The 21,893-nt window shown below is 51.5% G+C and overlaps 2 protein-coding genes across 8 annotated transcripts in view; both read right to left on the minus strand.

Annotated features, from left to right (window-relative positions):
* Window positions 1-3,651: 3,651 nt before the first annotated feature.
* Window positions 3,652-17,390, minus strand: LOC127463890 (uncharacterized). Its single transcript, XM_051773914.1, has 4 exons — window positions 17,376-17,390; window positions 5,170-5,745; window positions 4,692-4,808; window positions 3,652-4,142 (listed from the first exon to the last, which is right to left on the minus strand). The coding sequence occupies exons 1-4, from the start codon at window positions 17,388-17,390 to the stop codon at window positions 4,038-4,040; spliced, it is 813 nt and encodes a 270-aa protein (XP_051629874.1). The 3' UTR covers window positions 3,652-4,037.
* The window catches only part of LOC127463893 (uncharacterized), a 57,796-nt gene continuing 52,125 nt past the window's right edge, over window positions 16,223-21,893 (minus strand). For 4 of the 7 annotated variants that reach the window (XM_051773924.1, XM_051773921.1, XM_051773920.1 and 1 more), the window contains one exon: window positions 16,223-21,728. In XM_051773924.1, the coding sequence (XP_051629884.1) occupies window positions 18,017-20,272 (2,256 nt within the window). In that variant the 5' untranslated portion in view covers window positions 20,273-21,728 and the 3' untranslated portion in view covers window positions 16,223-18,016. Of the gene's footprint in view, window positions 21,876-21,893 lie in introns of all 7 variants that reach the window. The other 3 variants (XM_051773919.1, XM_051773922.1, XM_051773923.1) reach the window with 3 other exon arrangements.

A 21,893-nucleotide genomic window follows, 5' to 3' on the forward strand; every position in this document is an offset into this window, starting at 1 on the left:
GGGCACCCCGAGGATCTCCCCGAATAATCCTTTCGGTGCGCGCTGGAGTCCTCGGGGTGCCCCAACCCGGGGGGCACCAACAGCACTGTCCCTCCAGGGGCCAATTTGGTCCCAAAATGCAGGGGGATCTTGCCTGTGTCCCAGACTGGTCCGGAGATCTGAGGCCCTTCCCGAGAAAATCTCGGTGCCGGCGTGAAGGGCCAGAGATCCCTTGGAGCCACGGGAGAGCAGGCACAGAGTCCCTCCTGGGGGGCAATTTGCCTGCCTGAAATCAGCTCTTCAAAGGAGCCTCTAAGACTCAGCTGGTGACTTTTAGAAGCCAGGCGTTCCTTGCTTACAACACCCTGCCATGATCCCAGCCCCACGGGGGTCCTGGCAATCCGCTCCCAAAGGGCACACGGAGGGGTCTCCACTGCAGCTGATGGGAGGGGTCAGCATGACAGGAGGGTTCATTTTCCTTCCCTGCATTCCTGTTGCACATTCAGGACACTCCCAACACCTGTTCCCATCTACACAAACCCTTATAAGTTCTCTGAGGGGCTCCATTGGGGGTCTCTGGTGGTCACCTGTGCCTGCAGACCCCAAAGTTCTCAGTGACCACCTTATCAACTTCAAGACAACTCACCTGGTTGTAGAGGAGCTTGGTGCTGCTTGGCTGCTGCCTCAGTTCCCTTCTTCATTCTTTCTTGACTTTGCTTGCTCAGTCCCTTTAAGTTCCTTGGCTCAGCTCCATGCACTTTCTAGGGAACATCCCACTGCAAAAACTACCAGTTCTTGGTACATCTCCTAACTCAGATATCAGGGAGTGAGGCAGAAATCAACTCATCCAGGGCACTGCCTCCAAATATTGGGACAAAAACACCATAACATTCCATGGCTCCCCTTGGCAAATCAACCCCAAACTGCTCAGACACAAACAACACCCTGCACACTACAACAATCTGGCACTGCTGGTTCAACCCGGCCAAGTCAGTTGGGAAACTACACAAGGTCAACTTCCTTCCAAGTTTCAGTTATGACACAAAAGTCAGGGAGATCACAGACTCCCCCACAGAGTTTTACTCTGAGGAGAGAAGGAAACCAAAGCCATCCCCAGGGCTGCAATAGCTCAGGCTCCCCAAAAGGCCCAGGGGCTTCAGGTTTCTGAGGGGCTTCACCGAGGGCCTTCCCAGGTCTGCTCTGTCTGGAGCCCTCCAAGTCCTCAGTGCCTGCCTGAGGAACCTCAACACAACTCACCTGCTTACACAGCAACTTGGTGCTGCTTGCCTGCTGCCTCACTTCCCTTCTTCCTTCTTTCTTCACCTCCCTTGCTTGGTCCCTTTCAATCCCTGGGCTCAGCTCTGTGCACTTTCCAGGCTCCATCCCACTGCAAAAAGGATTAGCCCTTGTTACATCTCAACACTCAGAGAGCATTCCCCCTTTTTTCTTAACACTGGGCCATCAGGCCAGGGTCTCATTATTTAAAGCACAGTTTGACTCCTCAGTGACAACAACAGCTACAGCCCTGAATCCTAACACAGGCTGAGACACAAACACGGATGGGAACTCTTAAGGATCCACTTTGTCCTGCTCACCAATCAAAAGGAGCTTTCTGAACTCAAGAATAACAGACCCCAGGTCCTTTTACTGCAACTTTACCTGCTATAAATGTGACCCACCAGACCTGCAAAGGCCCTTCCCACTTCACCTGCAGGGCTGGCAGTGCCACCACTGGACACGGCCCCAGTGGCTGGGCAGGAACGGAGGGGCTGGGGCGTCCAATCCATCGGCCCAGGCGGCACCAGGAGTTCCTGCAGTCCCTGAGGGGAGAGCCTCAAGCCAACAAAGGATTAGGAAGAATATTTTAAACTTCAATGTGTCTATCTCCTGGAATATGGGGACTTTGATAAGTCCTACTGGTGCAACAAGGACACACTCAAGGCTATCTATTAAAAGGATCTACCAGCACTCAAAAGCTATCACTGTCCTTCTGTCAGGGGGAACGCAGCAAACTCTCTTTGCCAGGAGCCTCCAGGAGGACTTCCAGCTTTTGGGGCTCCCTTTTAACCATTTTTCCCATAACTGGAGCTGGGACTATCACCTGCCCTACAGGGGGAACAGCCCACAAAGTTCACCATCAGGGATGCCATTAACTGAAAGTCCCTTCTCAGGGGGGTCACTGCACACCTTGGCCTTTGTTTGCCCTCCCCACCAAAGATGCTTCCAACAGTTCTGACACATCTGGCAGACCCAGAGCTCTCCTCAGGGAATGCTTCAGCTGCTTAAAGGCTGCCCTTGCACCATCTATTCAAAAAGTCGCCATAACAGTCTTACCACACATCCCGAGGGAGCAATGCAGAGTCCAGCCCGTCCCACCATTCCCAGCAAGGCAGTTCATGGGCTGTCTGGGGCTCAGGGAGGAGTCACGGGGCTTCTCTTCTTCCTGCCTGCTTGCCCCATTTTCTCCTGCAAAAGCAAAGCTTTCTTGGCTTTCCTTGCTCAAGGAGATGCAAAGGCCATCTTTTAAATCCAATACTGGAAACTCCTCCAGGTTGTCATTCAAGGTGCTTCTCTCAGGTCCTGCACTAATCAATCATCTTGTCCACTGGTTTTCTTGGCAGGTTCTTGCATTCACGTCCTACAAGCAAACCAGGAGGAGCCAATTTAGCTGTTCCTGCAACCAATCCAGTCTGGCATTCTGATTTTAAAGGATACTGGGTTGGCCTTACCCATAGAGATCCCACATCAGGGGTAATACCTACAGGTTCTGCCCTCTTCCACTCTCCTGCAGCTCCACTGGCCCATACCACAGGAACAACTGCAGCTGCCACTTCAGTCAGGGCCTTGCTGCTGACAGGAGTTATTCCCTGCACAACAAGAGCTGCTGCTTGGACACATTTAGTTTCAGCAATTACAGTGTCAAGAGCCCCAGTTTTCAATTCCATTTCTGCCTCAACTTTTCCAGCCCATCACTTCCTAGCAGAGGTTTGGGTGAGTTTGGCAAAAACACAAACTGAGGAATTCCCCAATGTTTTCCCAGTTTGACCCCTGTCACACCAATCACCTTAACACTGCCAGTCCATAATTCTCATTCTGCTGTGTTCAGGACTGAGGAAATTGTACTTGTGTCTGAGCAGGACATGTGCAAACCAAATGCTGGGGACTGGAACACACACCTGGCACTCCTGCAGCTCTCACAGTCACATTCCAGAGAAAACAGCCAATTGCACCCTCACTGCTCATTTCTTAATCCCAATCCCACACTTCTTTGGCACTTGGAGCACCACTTTTAGAACCCAATTACAGCCCATTAGAGAGCTCCCTGTCTAGCAGGGACAGGGACCCCTGGGATACTCTCAGCAATGCCTGAATCCATGGCAGGGACCTTGCTTTGAGCTCCCCAGGGCCGGGCACCCCGAGGATCTCCCCGAATAATCCTTTCGGTGCGCGCTGGAGTCCTCGGGGTGCCCCAACCCGGGGGGCACCAACAGCACTGTCCCTCCAGGGGCCAATTTGGTCCCAAAATGCAGGGGGATCTTGCCTGTGTCCCAGACTGGTCCGGGGATCTGAGGCCCTTCCCGAGAAAATCTCGGTGCCGGCGTGAAGGGTCAGAGATCCCTTGGAGCCACGGGAGAGCAGGCACAGAGTCCCTCCTGGGGGGGGCAATTTGCCTGCCTGAAAACAGCTCTTCAAAGGAGCCTCTAAGACTCAGCTGGTGACTTTTAGAAGCCAGGCATTCCTATACACTGTGAGATATTTTAAGGCTTATCTGACTGAAAAGCATAAAGCTTTTATCATGGACACCTGACCTCCCACAGACAGCTCCTTTCCCCTTTCAGTACAAAATTATTTTCATGGAATCACTCAATAGGAAGTGCCCAGGAACCCCAGACTGTTCTTTCCAGAACAGAAAATAAACAGAAGAACGGAGTTTTGCACAAGTGTAACATACTCCAGAACAGACCTGACTTTAGTTTTACCCTTTGTGTTCAAATATTCCATAGAAAAGCTCCAGCAGGAGAGCTGGTACATTCCCAAGAGTATCCTGGAAGTCCCTTTCACGAGGGCTGGAGGAAAATCGCAGTTGTATGAGTCCCTTGTGCCTGCAGATGCCTGGGGATCCTCTCCATCCACCTCGTGCTCTCCCAACAGCAGAAAGGGTGCTGAGACAGGAGGAAGGAAACCTTTAGCATAAAGCTGGGGAGGAATATAAAGCTTCCTTTCCTGGGGAGCTTTGCGAAGTCTGCAACGAGAAAGGGAAAATTTGCATCTCCTTTGGTACACGTGTCAACAGAGACTGAGACTTTTTGCCTTTTTCAGACAACCGTGCCCCTTTTGGCTCCCTGGCAGCTCCAATGGCACCAGAACCCCCCTTCCTGCACACCCACGGCTGTCACACACAGGCACCCACACACCTTTGCTCCAGCCCACACGTGGCCAGCATCTCCCCACCCTAGACATCCCAAGGTCAGTAGTTTTGCTAGAGAGCACAGCAACCCCCCTGTCCTCGCAAACTGCCTCCCTGCAAAAAAGGAATCGTTTTCCTGGACATTTCTCCCACAGTCAAGGTCTTTTCAAACTGCTGTCGTGCCACCAAACCTGCTCAGGGTCCCTCCCGGCTTCTGCCTGTCCTTGCATTTAAAGGCATAGGCACATTCTATCTTCCAACAGCAAACCCAGCTCCTCACGGGCAGTAGAAGCCCTGCTCTTACCTGGACAGACTGCCGGGCTCGGCACAGCTGTGGCTCATGGAGCAGCTTCCCAAGGCCGTTCTCTCTCCCAGCAGGAAGCACAACTCGCCTCCACACCAGGGGAAACCACGAGCGAGGCTGCAAATGGACACAGAACGAGCAAAAAGCATTAACGCAGCACCAAAAAACCAAGTTAAAGCAGTCTTTGCCTCATAACCCTGCACGGGGAAAGGGTTTGGGATCCCAAAGCAAACCCTCAGACACCCAGAGAGCACAGGACCCACAGCCATGCCACGGCTCTCCCCGGGGGCACCCGGCAGGTAAGGGGCTTACCCGGGCCCCGCCGCCCAGCACAAGGCGCCCCTAAACGCCCCCGGCTGCCCCGGTGCACAAACCCAGCGGCCAAGGCGCTCTCCCCTCCGCAGCCCGGGCAGCAGCGGAGCCGCACCCTCAGCCCCCACACACAACCGCCCCCACCTGCCCCGCCGGCCCTTTATACCGCGGGCTGGCAGCGCTGCCCAATCAGCACTCGAGCGCCTCCGCCCAATCCCAGCCCGCCTGGCCCTGCGGCCCCGCCCCGCCCGCTCAGCCCGGCCCCGGCCCTCGGCGCGGCCCCGGCCCCCGTTCCCTCCGCGCGGCTCCCGCCGCAGCCCCGGCGGGCTGAAAGCCCAGAGCCAACGGGAACTCCAGCCAGCTGCAGGCAGATGTTACTCTGTCCCAGTTTGCCAGGGGTGGGCACGAAGGGGCCCTTCCCCGTTCGGAAGTGGAAGTTGTCCCCTGTGCACAGCCCGCTCTCATCCTCGGCCTCGTGGGAGCCAATTCCCTTGTCCCAGCCCACTTCCTGCAGAGAAGAAAGGGAAAGATTGCACAGAAGGGAGACATTCTTCCCTGGGAGGGTGGGGAGGTGGCCTGGCACAGAGAAGTTGTGGCTGCCCCATCCCTGCAAGTGGCCAAGGCCAGGCTGGAGGTCTATTAGAAGGTGTCCCTGCCTGGGGCAGGGGGTGGAAGGAGATGATCCCTGAGATCCTTTCCAACCCAAACCACTCCAGGATCCCAGGATGATTCCATGCTCTCTCTCTGCATTTCTTTGGCATCATTTCCTCTCAAAAACAACATCTGCGATTTAGTTGATTGCTAAAGCCATCATTTTAAAATCATCTCAGGAATCCAAAGGGACTGGAAAACACTTCATTAAAACTGACTTATTAGGAAATGGTTTGAACCAAGAGAATTAAAATCAGGACAAGAGCCTTAAAAAAATTAAATTTAGGAGAAGAGCCTTAAAAAAATTAAAATCAGGACAAGAGCCTTCAAAAAATTAAAATCAGGACAAGAGCCTTAAAAAAATTAAAATGAGGACAAGAGCCCAAGAGAATTAAAATCAGGAGAAATTCACGTTATTCCCCCCCCGCACACCCCGGGACAGACGGGAGGCCGCGAGTCCCGCCCTGCCGCCGGAACCGGCCCTTAACTCGAGCAGGGCGCGCTGCACCGGCACGAGAGCCACTGCGCATGCGTCGCCGGTCCCTCTCCTGCCTGCCCTTACTTACCACGTGATCGCCGGCGTCTTGCCAACGACTGCGCATGCGCACCCCCCCACCCCGCCGCCCGACCGCCCGGCTTCGCTTTCTTACTGCGGCTCCCCCTCCACTTTTCCGGCTCCCTGGGGTTCCCTCACCCACATTTCGGGGTCCCCTTCTCACATTTTAGGGGTGATGACCCCGCAATTTACGGTTCGGGGGGGGGGGGAGGAGAGGAAACGGGGTGCCCAAGAAGGGGTTTCTTTTTTTTTTTTTTCTCTCTTATTTCATTTTCATTTTATTTCCTTTTTAGTTTTTTTGCCTTTTTTTTTTAAATTTTCTTTTTTATATTTCCTTCTTTACTTCGTTTATTTTTTATTCTCTTTATTTTTCATTTTCTCTCCCAGTGCTCCCCAGTAACACCCAGTGCTCCCCAACAACCCTCAGTAACACCCAGTGCTCCCCAGTACACCCCAGTAACACCCAGTGCTCCTGAACAACCCCCAGTAACACCCAGTGCTCCCCAAAAATTGACCCAAAACCGACCCAAATCACCCCAAAAGCTGACCCAAAACTGACCCCAAAACCTGACCCCAATCATCCCAAAAGCTGACCCAAAACTGACCCCAATCATCCCAAAAGCTGACCCAAATCACCCCAAACAATGACCCCAAACTGACCCCAAAAACTGACCCAAATCATCCCCAAAACTGACCCAAAACTCTGCATTTCTTTGGCATCATTTCCTCTCAAAAACAACATCTGCGATTTAGTTGATTGCTAAAGCCATCATTTTAAAATCATCCCAGGAATCCAAAGGGACTGGAAAACACACAGAAATCATTCCTGCACCCACCAAAGCATTAGGAATTGGAACCCGATTCCCTCATCTCTCTCCTTGTTCTTCTTGGCTGGAAAACCTGATGATCCCCACTGGCTGTTTTTAGGCTGCTTTTCTTCCACAGCTCCTTTCCTCCCGGCTGAAACCTCCTGGCATCTTCAGGCCTTATCTGGAGGGAAGCCCCTCTGAAGTATTTCCTCTCGTGGCAATTCTGTGGGATGAAGAAGTAAAAAAAGCACATCAAGAGCTCCTTCTACCCCCTTCCCTCGCAAACACCCTCCCAGCTTGTCCTTGGCAGCTCCATCCCCCCGGCAGCGGCACCCGACGCTTCGGCTCCGCTGGGAAAGGGACAGCAAGTGCAGAAGCAAGTTCAGGTCTGGGCAGGGGCTCCCTGGGGAACGGCACTTGAGTGCTTTAGTCCGTGGCCTTTCCTGCTGCCCTCCCTCCTGGAGGCAGAGGATGACCCGTCCCTTGTTTCTCCCACGCTGGCAGACCCAGGTCCTGCTCCTTTGGCCCCACTTTTCTTGGCAGACCCGGCATCATTTCCCAGGGTCCCCAGGAAACTTCTGCACTTGACCCACTGCTAAGTGCAGAGCACAGGGCGAGGGAAGGCCAAATTTCTCGGCACCCACCCCCTGGAATTTCCCTCCTCCGCAGCACGCTCCCGTTCCCGCTGTCTCTGCAGGTGCCCGCACGAGTCCTCCTTCTCCCAGCACCTCAGAGAATGTCCTTTTCACCCAGGTCCTGCTCACCGTCGTCCAACAAAACACGCTGACAACATTTTTCACGATGCCAGTGGAGAGCTATTAGAGCACACTGCACAGGGAAGCTGAGCCTGCCCCATCCCTGCAAGTGTTCCAGGCCAGGCTGGACGGGACTCGCAGCAACCGGGGACAGTGGAAGGTGTCCCTGCCCACGGAAGACAGGCTGGCCTTTGAAGGTCCCCTTCAAACCAAATCGCTCTGGGATTCCCCTCCAAAATCACTCCCAAAGAGACACAGCAACCAAAGCAGAGGGACTGCACTCCCAGCTTTTCTTACCTGCAGGCACACACAGCACAGCACGTTGGACATAAAAGCCACAGGGTTAGTCCTGCCAGAGGCGTCCGGCACACCCACGGCGACCGAAGGGAAAGAGGGAGCCTGGGAACACGGAGTAAAAGACACCTTAATTAGGACTACCCTGAGCCATAGCCAGGTCATTCCCACAGACAGCTTCACCGTCCAGTCGTCCAAAAAGCACTCACCGAGGCCTCAGGTAGGATGGTTCCTGACGCTGACCAGGTGAATACCTCCCTGGAAGCCCGCTCTGCTCCTGCCAGGCACTGGGGCTCACCCAGAGGGGCTTTGCCAAGCATCCAAGGGAAATTAAAATTACAGCCTGGGCAAAGGCGCTTCCCGCAGGACCGCTCCTGGCCAAGGCCACCGGTCCGTGCAAGTCAGACCACTGACCACCCAGGGCTGGGGATTTTCAGGGGCACGCTTCCAGCTTTTATTCTCCAGAAACTCCAGTTCTTCCTGGCACCGCTTGCCAGAAAGTCTTCCCCTGTTGGAAGAGGTCACTTAGTCTTTCGAGGGGCCAGATTGCCAAAGCCCGGCCAGTCCGTTCCCACGAGGAAAGGTAGCTTTGTCTTGTACAAGATACTGGGGGGGAGACACAAAAGTTTAATTTAAAAGAACTGCCTAGAATAGAAAGCAATTCAAACATAAGTCAGACAAGACTCGTGCAAAACTGAATTACATTGGACTTCAAAGGAGAATTCTTTCCCTCTGCACCTCAGAGAACCCCAATTTTCACCCAGGTCCCGCTTACCATTGTCACACAAAACGTGCTGACAAAATTTTTCAGGATGCCAGTGGAGAGATATCAGAGCACACTGCACAGGGAAGCTGAGCCTGCCCCATCCCTGCAAGTGTTCCAGGCCAGGCTGGACGGGACTCGCAGCAACCGGGGACAGTGGAAGGTGTCCCTGCCCACGGAAGACAGGCTGGCCTTTGAAGGTCCCCTTCAAACCAAATCGCTCTGGGATTCCCCTCCAAAATCACTCCCAAAGAGACACAGCAACCAAAGCAGAGGGACTGCACTCCCAGCTTTTCTTACCTGCAGGCACACACAGCACAGCACGTTGGACATAAAAGCCACAGGGTTAGTCCTGCCAGAGGCGTCCCACGGCGACCGAAGGGAAAGAGGCAGCCTGGGAACACGGAGTAAAAGACACCTTAATTAGGACTACCCTGAGCCATAGCCAGGTCATTCCCACAGACAGCTTCACCGTCCAGTCCCACAAAAAGCACTGACCTCCCAGGGCCTCAGTTAGGATGGCTCCTGACGCTGACACCTCCGTTTGCCCCGGGGGGTCAAGAATAACATGCCTGGGAAGAAGTCACCCCCAACAACAAAAAGGGAAAATTAGTGAAGCACGGGGTCCTCTTCTGACTAGATTGCCACCAGCATTCCAGAGCAGATGACACGACTGTTCTGTTACAGACGAGAAAAGCCTGTTCTCCCAAACAAACAGCGAGGAGATTTATGGGCACGCCTGAACATTTCCTGTGAGGAACTTTTTGTAACTAAGGAGCAGGTGCTGTCTTGAGTTGAAGGCATCAATTTGACAGACACTTAGGACAGCAAACTCTTCAGCAGAGCAATTAACTGCAGCCTATTTGAACAGCAGGGGAGAGAAAACGACAGTCGAAGGGAAGACAAGAAAAGCAGAACTGGAATCAGCAGACTTTTCTTCCATCTCTCCCGAGGAAGTCTAGTTTGTCTGTTCTAATAATTCTATGCCCTTTTCTACATGAAACTTAGAGCAAGGCTGAAAAAACAACTAGAAAACACGGAGAGAAGCTTTTTAGAATTTCACGTGATTTTCCCAAACCGATGCCAGAAAAGCAGAACTCGGTAGAATGTACTCACCTCGAGGCCTTTGGTCTTTTCTTCCCTAAGCTTCGTCACCTGATTGAAAAAGCAGAGTAGACTCGGTATTTAGGCTCCCAACAGGAAAACTTCCCCTTCATTTCCTAAAAGAAACTACATTAATCTGCACAGCTGCAGGCGCGTGTCCAGCTGTTAAAGCCTTTCAGCTTTTCGGAGGGTGAGAATGCCCTGCTAAGGAAGGCTGAAAACTGCTCGGAGCCTGCACAGGTCCAAGAGCCCCTTGATTTTGTCTGTGTTCCAGTCCCGGGCTAAAGAAAGGGCAGAAGAAGCGCAGTTGTTCCTTGCCTCTTCCCTAAGAGGTTCGGCCAGGTGCTGGGCCAGCCCGGGCACTCCGGGGGAAGGCCGGCAGTGCCCAAGCAGCGCCGCTTTGCCAGGGGCGTCGCTTGCAAGAGCGCCGCCGAGCGCCGGGCCCTGCCTCACAGTCGCCGCCTGGCGGACACGGCCGGGAGCGGTACTGCAGCCGCGCGCCTCCCCCCCCCCCCTCCCCTCCTTGGCGAGACCCGCGGCGCCTTTGGACGCGCCCAGCTTACCCCGGGGTCGATCTCCGTCGAATCTGCCGCCGTGGGTCGCTTCCGGGGGGGGAAGGCGGCGGCGCAGCCCCGATAGCATCTCCAGGGCACGGCGGGAGCGAGCGGGGCAGAAGCGGGGGCAGGGGCGGGAGCGGGAGCGGAGCGGGGCGAGAGGGCGGCGCGACGTGCGCGCCATGCGGTCCTCGCGCGCCGCGGCCCCGAGACGGGGGCTGCCGGCGCCGGTGCCTGCCGCCGCCCACGAACCTGCCGCCCGCGCCCGGCGCCGCCGAGCGCCCCGCCCTGTCCCCGCAGCGGGAAGCAGCGCGGCGAGACGGCGCTGCGGGCGCGGGGTGGGGGACCGGGTCGCGGCGGAAGCCTCTCGCCGCCATCTTTAGTGTGGTCGTTCCGGTCCTGGCGGCGCCATCTTTACTGTGGGCTTGGCGGACTTCCGGGCCGGGGCCTTGGAGGACTTCCGGTCGCTCACTACTTCCGGTGACCGAGTTTACCCAAATTAGCGTCCCTCCTCGCTAATTTCTGCGCTTTCACCCCAAGAAATCTTCACGTTATTCCCCCCCCGCACACCCCGGGACAGACGGGAGGCCGCGAGTCCCGCCCTGCCGCCGGAACCGGCCCTTAACTCGAGCAGGGAGCGCTGCACCGGCACGAGAGCCACTGCGCATGCGTCGCCGGTCCCTCTCCTGCCTGCCCTTACTTACCACGTGATCGCCGGCGTTTTGCCAACGACTGCGCATGCGCTGTTCAAAATTTTTTCAATGCAGTTCCTGTTTTCCGTCAGCAGGTGGCAGTATTTCATCTCAAATATATGTGCAATTCTTTTTCTCTGTCACCAGGGGGCACTGTTGCTATGCGATTTTTTACTTATGGCATTTTTTTTTTGTTTTATAACCGTATTTGTTCGTGTAGTTCTTTTGGGAAATCGGATAATTGGCTTGTGATTGCTGGTGGTTTGAAAATTTACTTGTGTAATTAGGCTCTTCTCCTGGTTTTAATTCTCTAGGCTCTTCTCCTAAGAGAATTAAAATCAGGAGAAGAGCCTAAAAAAAAAATGAAAATCAGGGGAAGAGCCTAAAAAAAATGAAAATCAGGAGAAGAGTCTAAAAATATAAAAATCAGGAGGAGAGCCCAAGAGAATTAAAATCAGGAGAAGAACCTAAGAGAATTAAAATCAAGAGAAGAGCCTAAAAAAATTACAATCAGGAGAAGAGCCTAAAAAAATTAAAAACAGGAGAGGAGCCTGAAAAAATTAAAATCAGGACACGGGACTAATACAATAAAAATCAGGAGAGGAGCCTAAAAAAATTAAAATCAGGAGAGGAGCCTGAAAAAATTAAAATCAGGACACGGGACTAAAAAAATTAAAATCAGGAGAGGGGACTAAAAAAATTAAAATCAGGAGAGGGGACTAAAAAAATTAAAATCAGGAGAGGAGCCTAAAAAATTAAAATGAGGAGAAGAGCCTAAAAAAATTAAAATCAGGAGAGGAGCCTGAAGGAATTACAATCAGGAGAGACCCAGAACTCACCCAAGTCTCCCCAAAAAACTACCAGAAACTGATTCAAATCTCCCCCAAAATGACCCAGAACTCACCCAAATCTCCCCAAAAAGTGACACAAAAACTGATCCAATTCACTCCAAAAATTGATCCAGAACTGACCCAAAACTGGCCCAAATCACCTCAAAAACTAACTCCAAATTGGCCCAAAACCTGACCTAAAAATGCAAAAAACCCCCCCCAAAACTGACCCAAAATGATACAAAATCAGCCCCAGATATGACCAGAAACTGACCCCAAAACCCCAAAACACTGACACCAAGACTCACCCAAATCTCCCCAAAAAAATGACCCAAAGATCAGCCCAATCACCCCAAAAAATGACCAGAAACTGACCCAAAATTACCACAAAAATAAACCCAAAACTCACCCAAATCATCCCGAAAAATGACCAGAAACTGACCCAAATCTCCCCCAAAAATGACCAGAAACTCACTAAAAATAACCCCCAAAAATGATCAGAAACTGACACAAATCTCCCCAACAAATGACCCAAACTTTATTTCTTTTCTTAGCAACAAATCCCTTCCTTTGCTCCCCTCTGGCCCTGCCCACACGGCCCCAGTTCAGCTCTCAGTGAGTTCTTGCTTCTGGGCAGCGACTCCTCTGCCTCTTGCTGGGGCGGCAGCAGCTCCTGTGCCGGCAGGGAGAGGGACCCCGAGCCAGGAGAGGGACCCCGAGCCAGGAGAGGGACCCCAGAGCCCCTACAGAGACCCCAGAGCCATTATAGGGACCCCAGAGCCACAATAGAAACCCCAGAGTCCCTACAGAGACCCCAGAGCCATTATAGGGACCCCAGAGCCACGATAGAAACCCCAGAGTCCCTACAGAGACCCCAGAGCCATTATAGGGACCCCAGAGCCCTCCAGAGCCCCTATAGAGACCCCAGAGCCCCTATAGAGACCCCAGAGCCATTACAGGGACCCCAGAGCCCTCCAGAGCCCCTTGCTGGGTCACAGCCCCTCTTCTCCCGCCCAAACCCACCTTTCTGGCTGCAGCTGCTTTTCTTCTCTGGCTCCCCCTTCCTTCCCCAGGGAGCTTTGCCTTGTTCTTTGGCCAGGCTCCAGCTGCAGCTCAAGGGCAAAGCTGCAACTACAATTCCCCCTTCGGGTTTTTCACCTGAAAAACAAAGGCTTGGGCCAAACTCTGACCAGTCACTCGCTGAACACGAGACATCAAAGAGGGCACACAGAATAAAATGCATCCAACTCTAAATCATGTTACAATGACTGTCCACCCCAATCCAGCACTGACATTAAAAACCTTCAAGCAATCAAAAAGACCTCCAACCATCCCTTAGATAGAGAAAAGCACACCAGGAACGAATGCAAAAAGAAAAATTCCAAACAATGCTCAATTAAATAACCATGGACTGATATAAAACATGTTTAGGGAACTTAAACCACTTCTTCCCATTATTCTCCATCAGAAATTACCCTTATTTAAGTTCTCCTTTTAACACTTCATTAAAACTGACTTATTAGGAAATGGTTTGAACCAAACTTCATAACTTGATGACTCCAGGGTTTGTGCTCCTTGACTTTGGCCTGAAGGGGTTTGGAACACAGGCTTTGTTCTGGAGAGCTTTTCCCCAATCTACAAACCCTTCTGCAAATGGGACTCCCTTCCCTCAGGGTTCGGTGGCCTCTGGTTTTCCTGAAGGCTGGGGGGGATCTGGGAGCCAAATCCCAAGGGATCCAGCCCAGCTCTGCACACACACACACACACATTTCCAGCTGGTCACAGTCTCACGGGGGCCACCACCACTCAGCACATTTGCACACAAACAGCCCTCTGAGTTCCTGGCACTGGGTCTGATGGACTAAGAAATGATCAGTCTGGTGGTTTGCCCTCAGAGGAGTAAGATCCAATGATGCATTTCTATTTTCATGACAATATAACCTGGAAAACACAAACATATTTCTGCTTCATGTGCAATTTAAAATTCAAAGACACAGAAACATTCCTAGAGTTCAAGTCCCCAGGTTTGGTTCCAAATGTCACTCGGTCCCCCTGGGACAAGAACAGTGGCACACACGGACTCAACAGCCCTGCACAAGCCCAGGAGTGGGGGGGAAATATCCTTGAGAGCACTGCTGCATTTCAAAAAGAAGTCAGTCACATCAACTCTGTAACAAATAAAAAAGAGAAGCCAAAATAAATAACTAGACAGGGTATTAAGTACCTTGAGAATACCAATAAGAAAAAACTAAGAATAAAGGCATCTATTTGAAGTACAAAGAGTTTGGGAGACACCATTTGTTTGCCACAAAGCCTTTATTTTGTTGGCTCTTCTATAGTTAGAACCCAAACCTTACCCTCCCACAAAAAGCAGAAAACCTCTTCAGAGAGTTAGGAGATGGAGTCAGTTTGGATTAATGGGAAGAACATCTCTGGAGACAAAATAAAGCAGAGAAAATAACCCCATCCTCAACAACAGAGCTGCCTCCCCACTGCCTGCCCCTGGACACTTGCTCTGGGGGTGACAGAGCCTGAAGTCTCCTGCCTAGTCCTGGGCAATACTTCCTGGGGACCACAGCACCACTGAGTTCCTAAAAATATCACAGGTTGGGCAGGTGCTTGGATTTTGTCTGGATTAACTCCCCTTCTTCCTTTCCAGGTGCTGCCCTACTCATTGTAATGGTGCTTGTACTCCCTGAGCCATTCCCTCCCCCATCCAACCATCCCTTGTGCCCTCTCTGACAAGGACAGTGGGTCCAGGTGTTCTGCCACGCTCCCAGGGCACAGGGGGGGACTGTGGAGCCACCCTCGAGGGGGGAAACGTGCCCTGCCTGCCCTGCCCAGGGAAAGGGAACTGCCCCAGTGCTCCCCAGCACAAGGCACCCTTGGAAATATCCACTGCAATGGGACACTCAGGGACAGCAACAAGCACTGCACGAGGCTGCTCTGGCACAGGGCCAATTTTAGCCTCAGCTTTTCTCTGGACCACTTCACTTTGTTTGCCACCTCATCCTGCAGTCAGAACTTGCTGTCCTTGCAACCTTTCAGGGTGACCAAAAATGAGAGAGGCCTCTGCTCCAGCACCCACAAGGGCCTGATCCATCTGACAGGATCCATTTTTCCAGGGAATTCAAAGCTCCACCTGAGGACTAGGGTCTTTTCTCACCCATCCCTGTGCTGCAGCTTGGCCTCCATCTCACTGTGCTTTCAGTTCCCTCCATGGTTGAACACTGGCAGCCCTGGCCCTGGGCGGAGCTCGGCATCCTGATCCCATCCCTCCTGGCCCCCGGAACCGCTGACTCAGCAATGGGGGGCCCTCCATTGCCAAGGGCACGGGCCCGGCGGGGCTCACGGGGGGAGCAGGAGGGCGAAGGCTCCAGCCCTGCTGCTACAACCTTCCACCACTACAGCCAACAGAGGAGCCTCTCCAGCCCTGCCTCCCAAGGCATCCTCAACAAACCCAGCCCAGCTCCACAGGACAAACTGCTCCCTGTCTGCCCAGGCCAGTCTAATCCCAGAGGCTCCCAGGGTCATGCAAAACAACTGCCCAGGAGATCAGAGACCCCAGTCCATCTCTTCCTAGCACAGGTTTGGGTTAGTTTGGCAAACAGACCAACTGAGGAATTCCCCAATGTTTTCCCAGTTTGACCCCTGTCACACCAATCACCTTAACACTGCCAGTCCATAATTCTCCCTCTCTTGGGTTAAGGACTGAGCAAGTTGGACCTGTGTCTGACCAGGACATGTGCAAACCAAATGCTGGGGACTGGAACACACACCTGGCACTCCTGCAGCTCTCACAGTCACATTCCAGAGAAAACAGCCAATTGCACCCTCACTGCTCATTTCTTAATCCCAATCCCACACTTGTTTGGCACTTGGAGCACCGCTTTTAGAACCCAATTACAGCCCATTAGAGAGCTCCCTGTCTAGCAGGGACAGGGACCCCTGGGATACTCTCAGCAATGCCTGAATCCATGGCAGGGACCTTGCTTTGAGCTCCCCAGGGCCGGGCACCCCGAGGATCTCCCCGAATAATCCTTTCGGTGCGCGCTGGAGTCCTCGGGGTGCCCTACGGCGGATTGGGGATATTGGGGGAAACCTCCAGGCCTTATGCTGCTTGACCCATTACCTGCGAGGTGAATGCCCTTCCTCCCACCCCTGCACGTGGCCCGGTGACCCCGCAAGGAGCACACACAGACCACCTGGGAGGGACGGACGAAAGAGAGAGTTTATTGTGGGGTTGGGGTTTATAAGGCTTTTAGGAGGGTCAAAGGGGACCAATCACAAGTTCAGGGTCACACAAAAGAAACCATCAGGTAAGGGGTCAACAGCCAATAGGAAGGGGTTAACAGGGAACCAATGGGACACCTTGTGTGGAAGACAATAGCTTCACAGGGGGGTGTTGGGAAGAGGGAGACAGTGACACTGCAGAAAATACACAAACATGTTGAGACATGTTCAAACTACAGTAAAAGCTTCTGTTTCCATAGGGTTTGAGCTGTTTTCCTCACCAGTCCATCTCTGACAGGACTTTTTCCATACTGTGTATGGCAAGTTCCTTGCTACATCTCCTCCTTTTTTGTCTTTTAAAGCTGGATATGCTTTTAATGATTGAGAAGTTCTGGCACAACTAAGGAAACATGGAAAGACACACATAAAGAGAAACACTACGGAAAGTACTAGTACGATAACTACAATAATTTTCTTAATAGTGGAAGAGAGGCCTTTGAAGGGCAACCAGCTGAAAAAATCATCAAAGGTCAGAGGATCAGCTCGCTTGATTTCATGAACTAAGGACTTAAGCTGATTAATCTGAGAGTGGATAGATTAGGAGTGATCAGAGAAGTTGAGGCAGCCGAGGCCTTCAAACTCTTGACACCCATGGCCATTTACTAGAAGGAGAAAATCTATTGCAGCACGATTTTGTAACAAAGCTTTCTTATTGGTTTGGGTATCTTGTAAGAGATCATCAAGGGCAGCACTTGTAGCATTAGCTTCTTTTGCTAGCCAACATCCCATTCTGGTAAGGAGAGTTAAGGCTTTTGTGGAGCTGACAATTGGAAGTATACCACTGATAATGTTTGCAGTGTCTGACCAAAAATGCATGTTGGAGTTGCATTCTGCTGTGAATTCACTCAGGGACTGTAATTTTGCTAAAGGATGTTCTTCAGCTGGATGTGGGGGTGCTGCAGCTACAGGGACCTGCACTGCTTTAGGTGGAGAAAGGGATTTTTGTTGTGGTGGATAGAAATTAAGATGTGGGTGCAAACCTTGGAATTGCCTGCGCACTCTATGATGTGAGAAGGGTGAGGTGCTTTGGAGGTCACTGTTTCTTTTTGCACGATTTTTGGGAGGCCTTACAGGTAAAGATTTCATAAGGGTAGCTGGATTGTACAGTGTTAATTTTCCAAATGTGCAGGGGCCTCCAGCAGCTAATCTGGGAATCATATTCCAGACTCTAAGTCCACAAATTAAAAAGACTCCTTTTGGAAGAATAACCGAATCAGGGGTGGCATGTATCTGGTAAGGAACCTCTTCCTTGCACCAGAAACTGAAATTGGAATAAGGTCCATAAGAGGTGACATTAATTAATTCAGGAGGGGCAACATATTTGTTGTGAATGAAGTAAAAACAGAGAGGAGAAACAATACTCCCCAAGATTTCTAATTCCTCAGGTCTCTGCCACTGATAGCTAAATGTCTGCCTGTCATGTGAAGTTTTTGCTGGTCTTGTGAGACAGTCCAAGAATGGATTCTTGAACTGATCGTGGTCATCACACCAGGGGATATACTGATTTCAAAAATTACCCCATTCGCTGGGTGTCCAGGGGATTCCTACCAGACAGGTCTTAAAAGGGTGAGAGGGATCTAAGGTAGAGAGACAGATAGAGTCAGTATTTAGTGATTGTGCCAGGTTTAGCCAAACATTTTGGCCAGAGAGCATTACCCAATTAGGAATTGTTGGAGGAGGTGGATTAGAGCTTTTTATGTCTACGCGCTGCTCTAAGCGCTCGTCAAGCCGTTTCCCGAATTCTGTGTTTTGTGAGAAGGTCTGGGTGATAGTGGGTTTCCGTGTTTGTCAAATAGAGATCGACAATGTACAGCCCAATGTACCTCTTTTTTACATCTGGGGCAAAGGCCTGGACGAATGGTTTTCTTTTGAGAATTGGGGCTTTGAACTTGTGGGCAGTTAGCTTTTATATGACCTGCACGTTTGCAATTATGGCATATTATTTTGGAGTGGTCTAGGGCAGCTGCTAAAACTTCGGTCATTTTTTCTACCATCTGCTGAGTTGCCTCAGCAATCTGATTGCCCAATTGTGTATTAGCTTCAACTAATTGGCTTGACACAGATGCCAGAGCTTGGACCAGGCTATCTGCTAATTTGTCATTAGGACTAATATCTTTGCAAGCCTTTACCATATCCATGGGGGTAGGGTCCCGAAGGTTTCTAAGTATTTGCTGACACTGTGCATTTGAATTGGAGATAGCTAGCTTCAAGAACAGAGCATCTTGTGCTTCTTTCACCTTTATTTGTTTTTCTATAGATCCTTTTAACCGTTCTGCAAAGTCAATAAAAGATTCATCAGGCCTTTGAACTATATTATTGAAAGGTGGAGTTGTTTCAGAAGCTTCAGCTACTGATTGCAGTGCCAAAAATGCCATATTTTTAGTAGCAATTAAGTCTTGTTTTGGAATTCTGGCCTGATCTGTATTTGCAGAATAAGGACCTTCACCAAAAAGCATTTGTATGGTAGTTTTTATAGGTCTACGTGTAGTAGAGCTAGTTTCATGAGCATATTTTCTAATTAAGGCTTGCCATTCATCTAAAAACAATGATACTTGTACTTTAGTTAGTAAAGCTCTCATGATATCTTTTAAATCATTTGGGGTTAGTATAAAACCAGAGAATATAGATGACAGAATTCCCATTGCATAAGCTGAGTTCAACCCATAAGTTGTTACCGCTTTTTTTGCATCCTTGAGAAGGGGTATGGATAAGGGGTCCCACACTGGGGCTGAACCTGGATTATAGAACACTGGATATGCCTGCAATAAATTTACATCATTAACAGGTGTATCAACATCATCTATATCATTACAATCATTGGTCTGGTCGGTTCCTGTGGAAGAAACAAAAGGGTTAGAAGGGAAAACAGAATTGTTAAAATTATTTGACATATTTGAAAATGGATTATTGGGAGAAAATTGGTTAAATGCTTTTAAGGATTGTGAGTTCAGTGTTGCTGAGTCTATCACCGCTGGATTCACGCTGTAAGAAGTGGGGGAAACACTGTCTGTTAGTTGCGGGTTTCTTTGCATGTTGCAGCATGATGTGGGAAGAAGCGGAGCAGAGTTGGAGCTGCAGGGCAGGGGTTGTCTCGTCCCCGGGGCCGGGCACGGACGAGGTCCCGATGACGTCATCCTGTCCTGCTGGGCATCCGTAGGGAAGGCAGGAAATCTCGCTGCTGGTCCGGCGTGGTTGAAAGTTGGGAACTCTCCGCCTCCTTTGTTTGACCATGCGGTGATAGTTGTCGGGGGTTGCGGCTGAGGGAAGTCGGGGTTTGGGAGCGGCGGGATGGTTTCGCTTGCTCTCGGAGGGAGAGGGGGAGGGGGGCGAGGAGGGATCCCGTTGGAGCTAACCGCGGGCGGCTTCTCCTCCCCTTGCTGCACCGGCGGCCACGGCGGAGGAGCCCGGGACGGGGCAGGGGCCGCCCCGATGTTAATGCCCGGGATGGGGGTTGCCGCTCCGGGTCCCATCTGCGCAGGGGGCTGAGGCTGGCCAGTTCCAAAGCCTCCTGCTGTATCAGGGACCGGGGGCGCGGCTCCGCCATGTGCTGACCGCGATGGGGGGGGGTAAGAGGGGGTGCCTGCCCAGGGCTGTCGGTCGTGATCTCCGTTTCCCTCCTCCCCTGCTTCCCGCGGCGATTTCGATCTCCCACCCTCTCTTAGACCACGGAGGGAAGCTGTGCTGCTTTCTCGTTGGGACTCAGAATCTTTTTCTTGCATTTCAAGAATAGTTACGATATGAGTCCAAGCTATGTTGGCATGTATTGCTGCTTTATCGTTGGAATTTGCAGCTATCCAAATCTGTCTGCCTAGTAATTCCCAGTCTTTAGTCGTCAGACAGAAAGGAAGTTTAAAGTCAGTTTTAACCATAACTTTGGAAAGGCTTTTTAAGGATTTTTTGTTACAACTTAATAAATGTTTCAAATGCTTATAGTTCTCTTTTTCTGTCTTAGTGAGGGATGCTCCCATTTTTGTTTTTTTTTTTTCTTTTTGTTTGTTTCTTTATATAAGGGAATATGCCGGGTCTGCTCCTTACCTGAATGTCGTCAGGAAGGTTGAAGTACTCAAAACAGGATGCTCTCTTGTGGTGATGCAGCCTGCTAGTACTTTTGCTGCTTAGACTCCGGATCCGCCGTTGCTACACAAACTACTCCCGTTTGTGCGTTAGGACTGCTATAATCTTCACAGAAGAGTTCAAACAATCTTGGCCTCACCACGGTGCACCAATTACGGCGGATTGGGGATATTGGGGGAAACCTCCAGGCCTTATGCTGCTTGCCCCATTACCTGCGAGGTGAATGCCCTTCCTCCCACCCCTGCACGTGGCCCGGTGACCCCGCAAGGAGCACACACAGACCACCTGGGAGGGACGGACGAAAGAGAGAGTTTATTGTGGGGTTGGGGTTTATAAGGCTTTTAGGAGGGTCAAAGGGGACCAATCACAAGTTCAGGGTCACACAAAAGAAACCATCAGGTAAGGGGTCAACAGCCAATAGGAAGGGGTTAACAGGGAACCAATGGGACACCTTGTGTGGAAGACAATAGCTTCACAGGGGGGTGTTGGGAAGAGGGAGACAGTGACACTGCAGAAAATACACAAACATGTTGAGACATGTTCAAACTACAGTAAAAGCTTCTGTTTCCATAGGGTTTGAGCTGTTTTCCTCACCAGTCCATCTCTGACAGGACTTTTTCCATACTGTGTATGGCAAGTTCCTTGCTACAGTGCCCCAACCCGGGGGGCACCAACAGCACTGTCCCTCCAGGGGGCCAATTTGGTCCTAAACTGCAGGGGGATCTTGCCTGTGTCCCAGACTGGTCCGGGGATCTGAGGCCCTTCCCGAGAAAATCTCGGTGCCGGCGTGAAGGGCCAGAGATCCCTTGGAGCCACGGGAGAGCAGGCACAGAGTCCCTCCTGGGGGGCAATTTGCCTGCCTGAACTCAGCTCTTCAAAGGAGCCTTTAAGACTCAGCTGGTGACTTTTAGAAGCCAGGCATTCCTTGCTTACAACACCCTGCCATGATCCCAGCCCCACGGGGGTCCTGGCAATCCGCTCCCAAAGGGCACACGGAGGGGTCTCCACTGCAGCTGATGGGAGGGGTCAGCATTACAGGAGGGCTCATTTTCCTTCCCTGCATTCCTGTTGCACATTCAGGACACTCCCAACACCTGTTCCCATCTACACAAACCCTTATAAGGTCTCTGAGGGGCTCCATCGGGGGTCTCTGGTGGTCACCTGTGCCTGCAGCCCCCAAAGTTCTCAGTGACCACCTTATCAACTTCAAGACAACTCACCTGGTTGTAGAGGAGCCTGATGCTGCTTGGCTGCTGCCTCAGTTCCCCTCTTCATTCTTTCTTGACTTTGCTTGCTTAGTCCCTTTAAGTTCCTTGGCTCAGCTCCATGCACTTTCTAGGGAACATCCCACTGCAAAAACTCCCAGTTCTTGGTACATCTCCTAACTCAGATATCAGGGAGTGAGGCAGAAATCAACTCATCCAGGGCACTGCCTCCAAATATTGGGACAAAAACACCATAACATTCCACGGCCTCCCTTGGCAAATCAACCCCAAACTGCTCAGACACAAACAA

Source organism: Manacus candei, unplaced genomic scaffold, assembly GCF_025592945.1.
Source record: "Manacus candei isolate 608988 ecotype Guabito, Panama unplaced genomic scaffold, ASM2559294v1 h1tg000179l, whole genome shotgun sequence".
NCBI lineage: Eukaryota > Metazoa > Chordata > Aves > Passeriformes > Pipridae > Manacus > Manacus candei.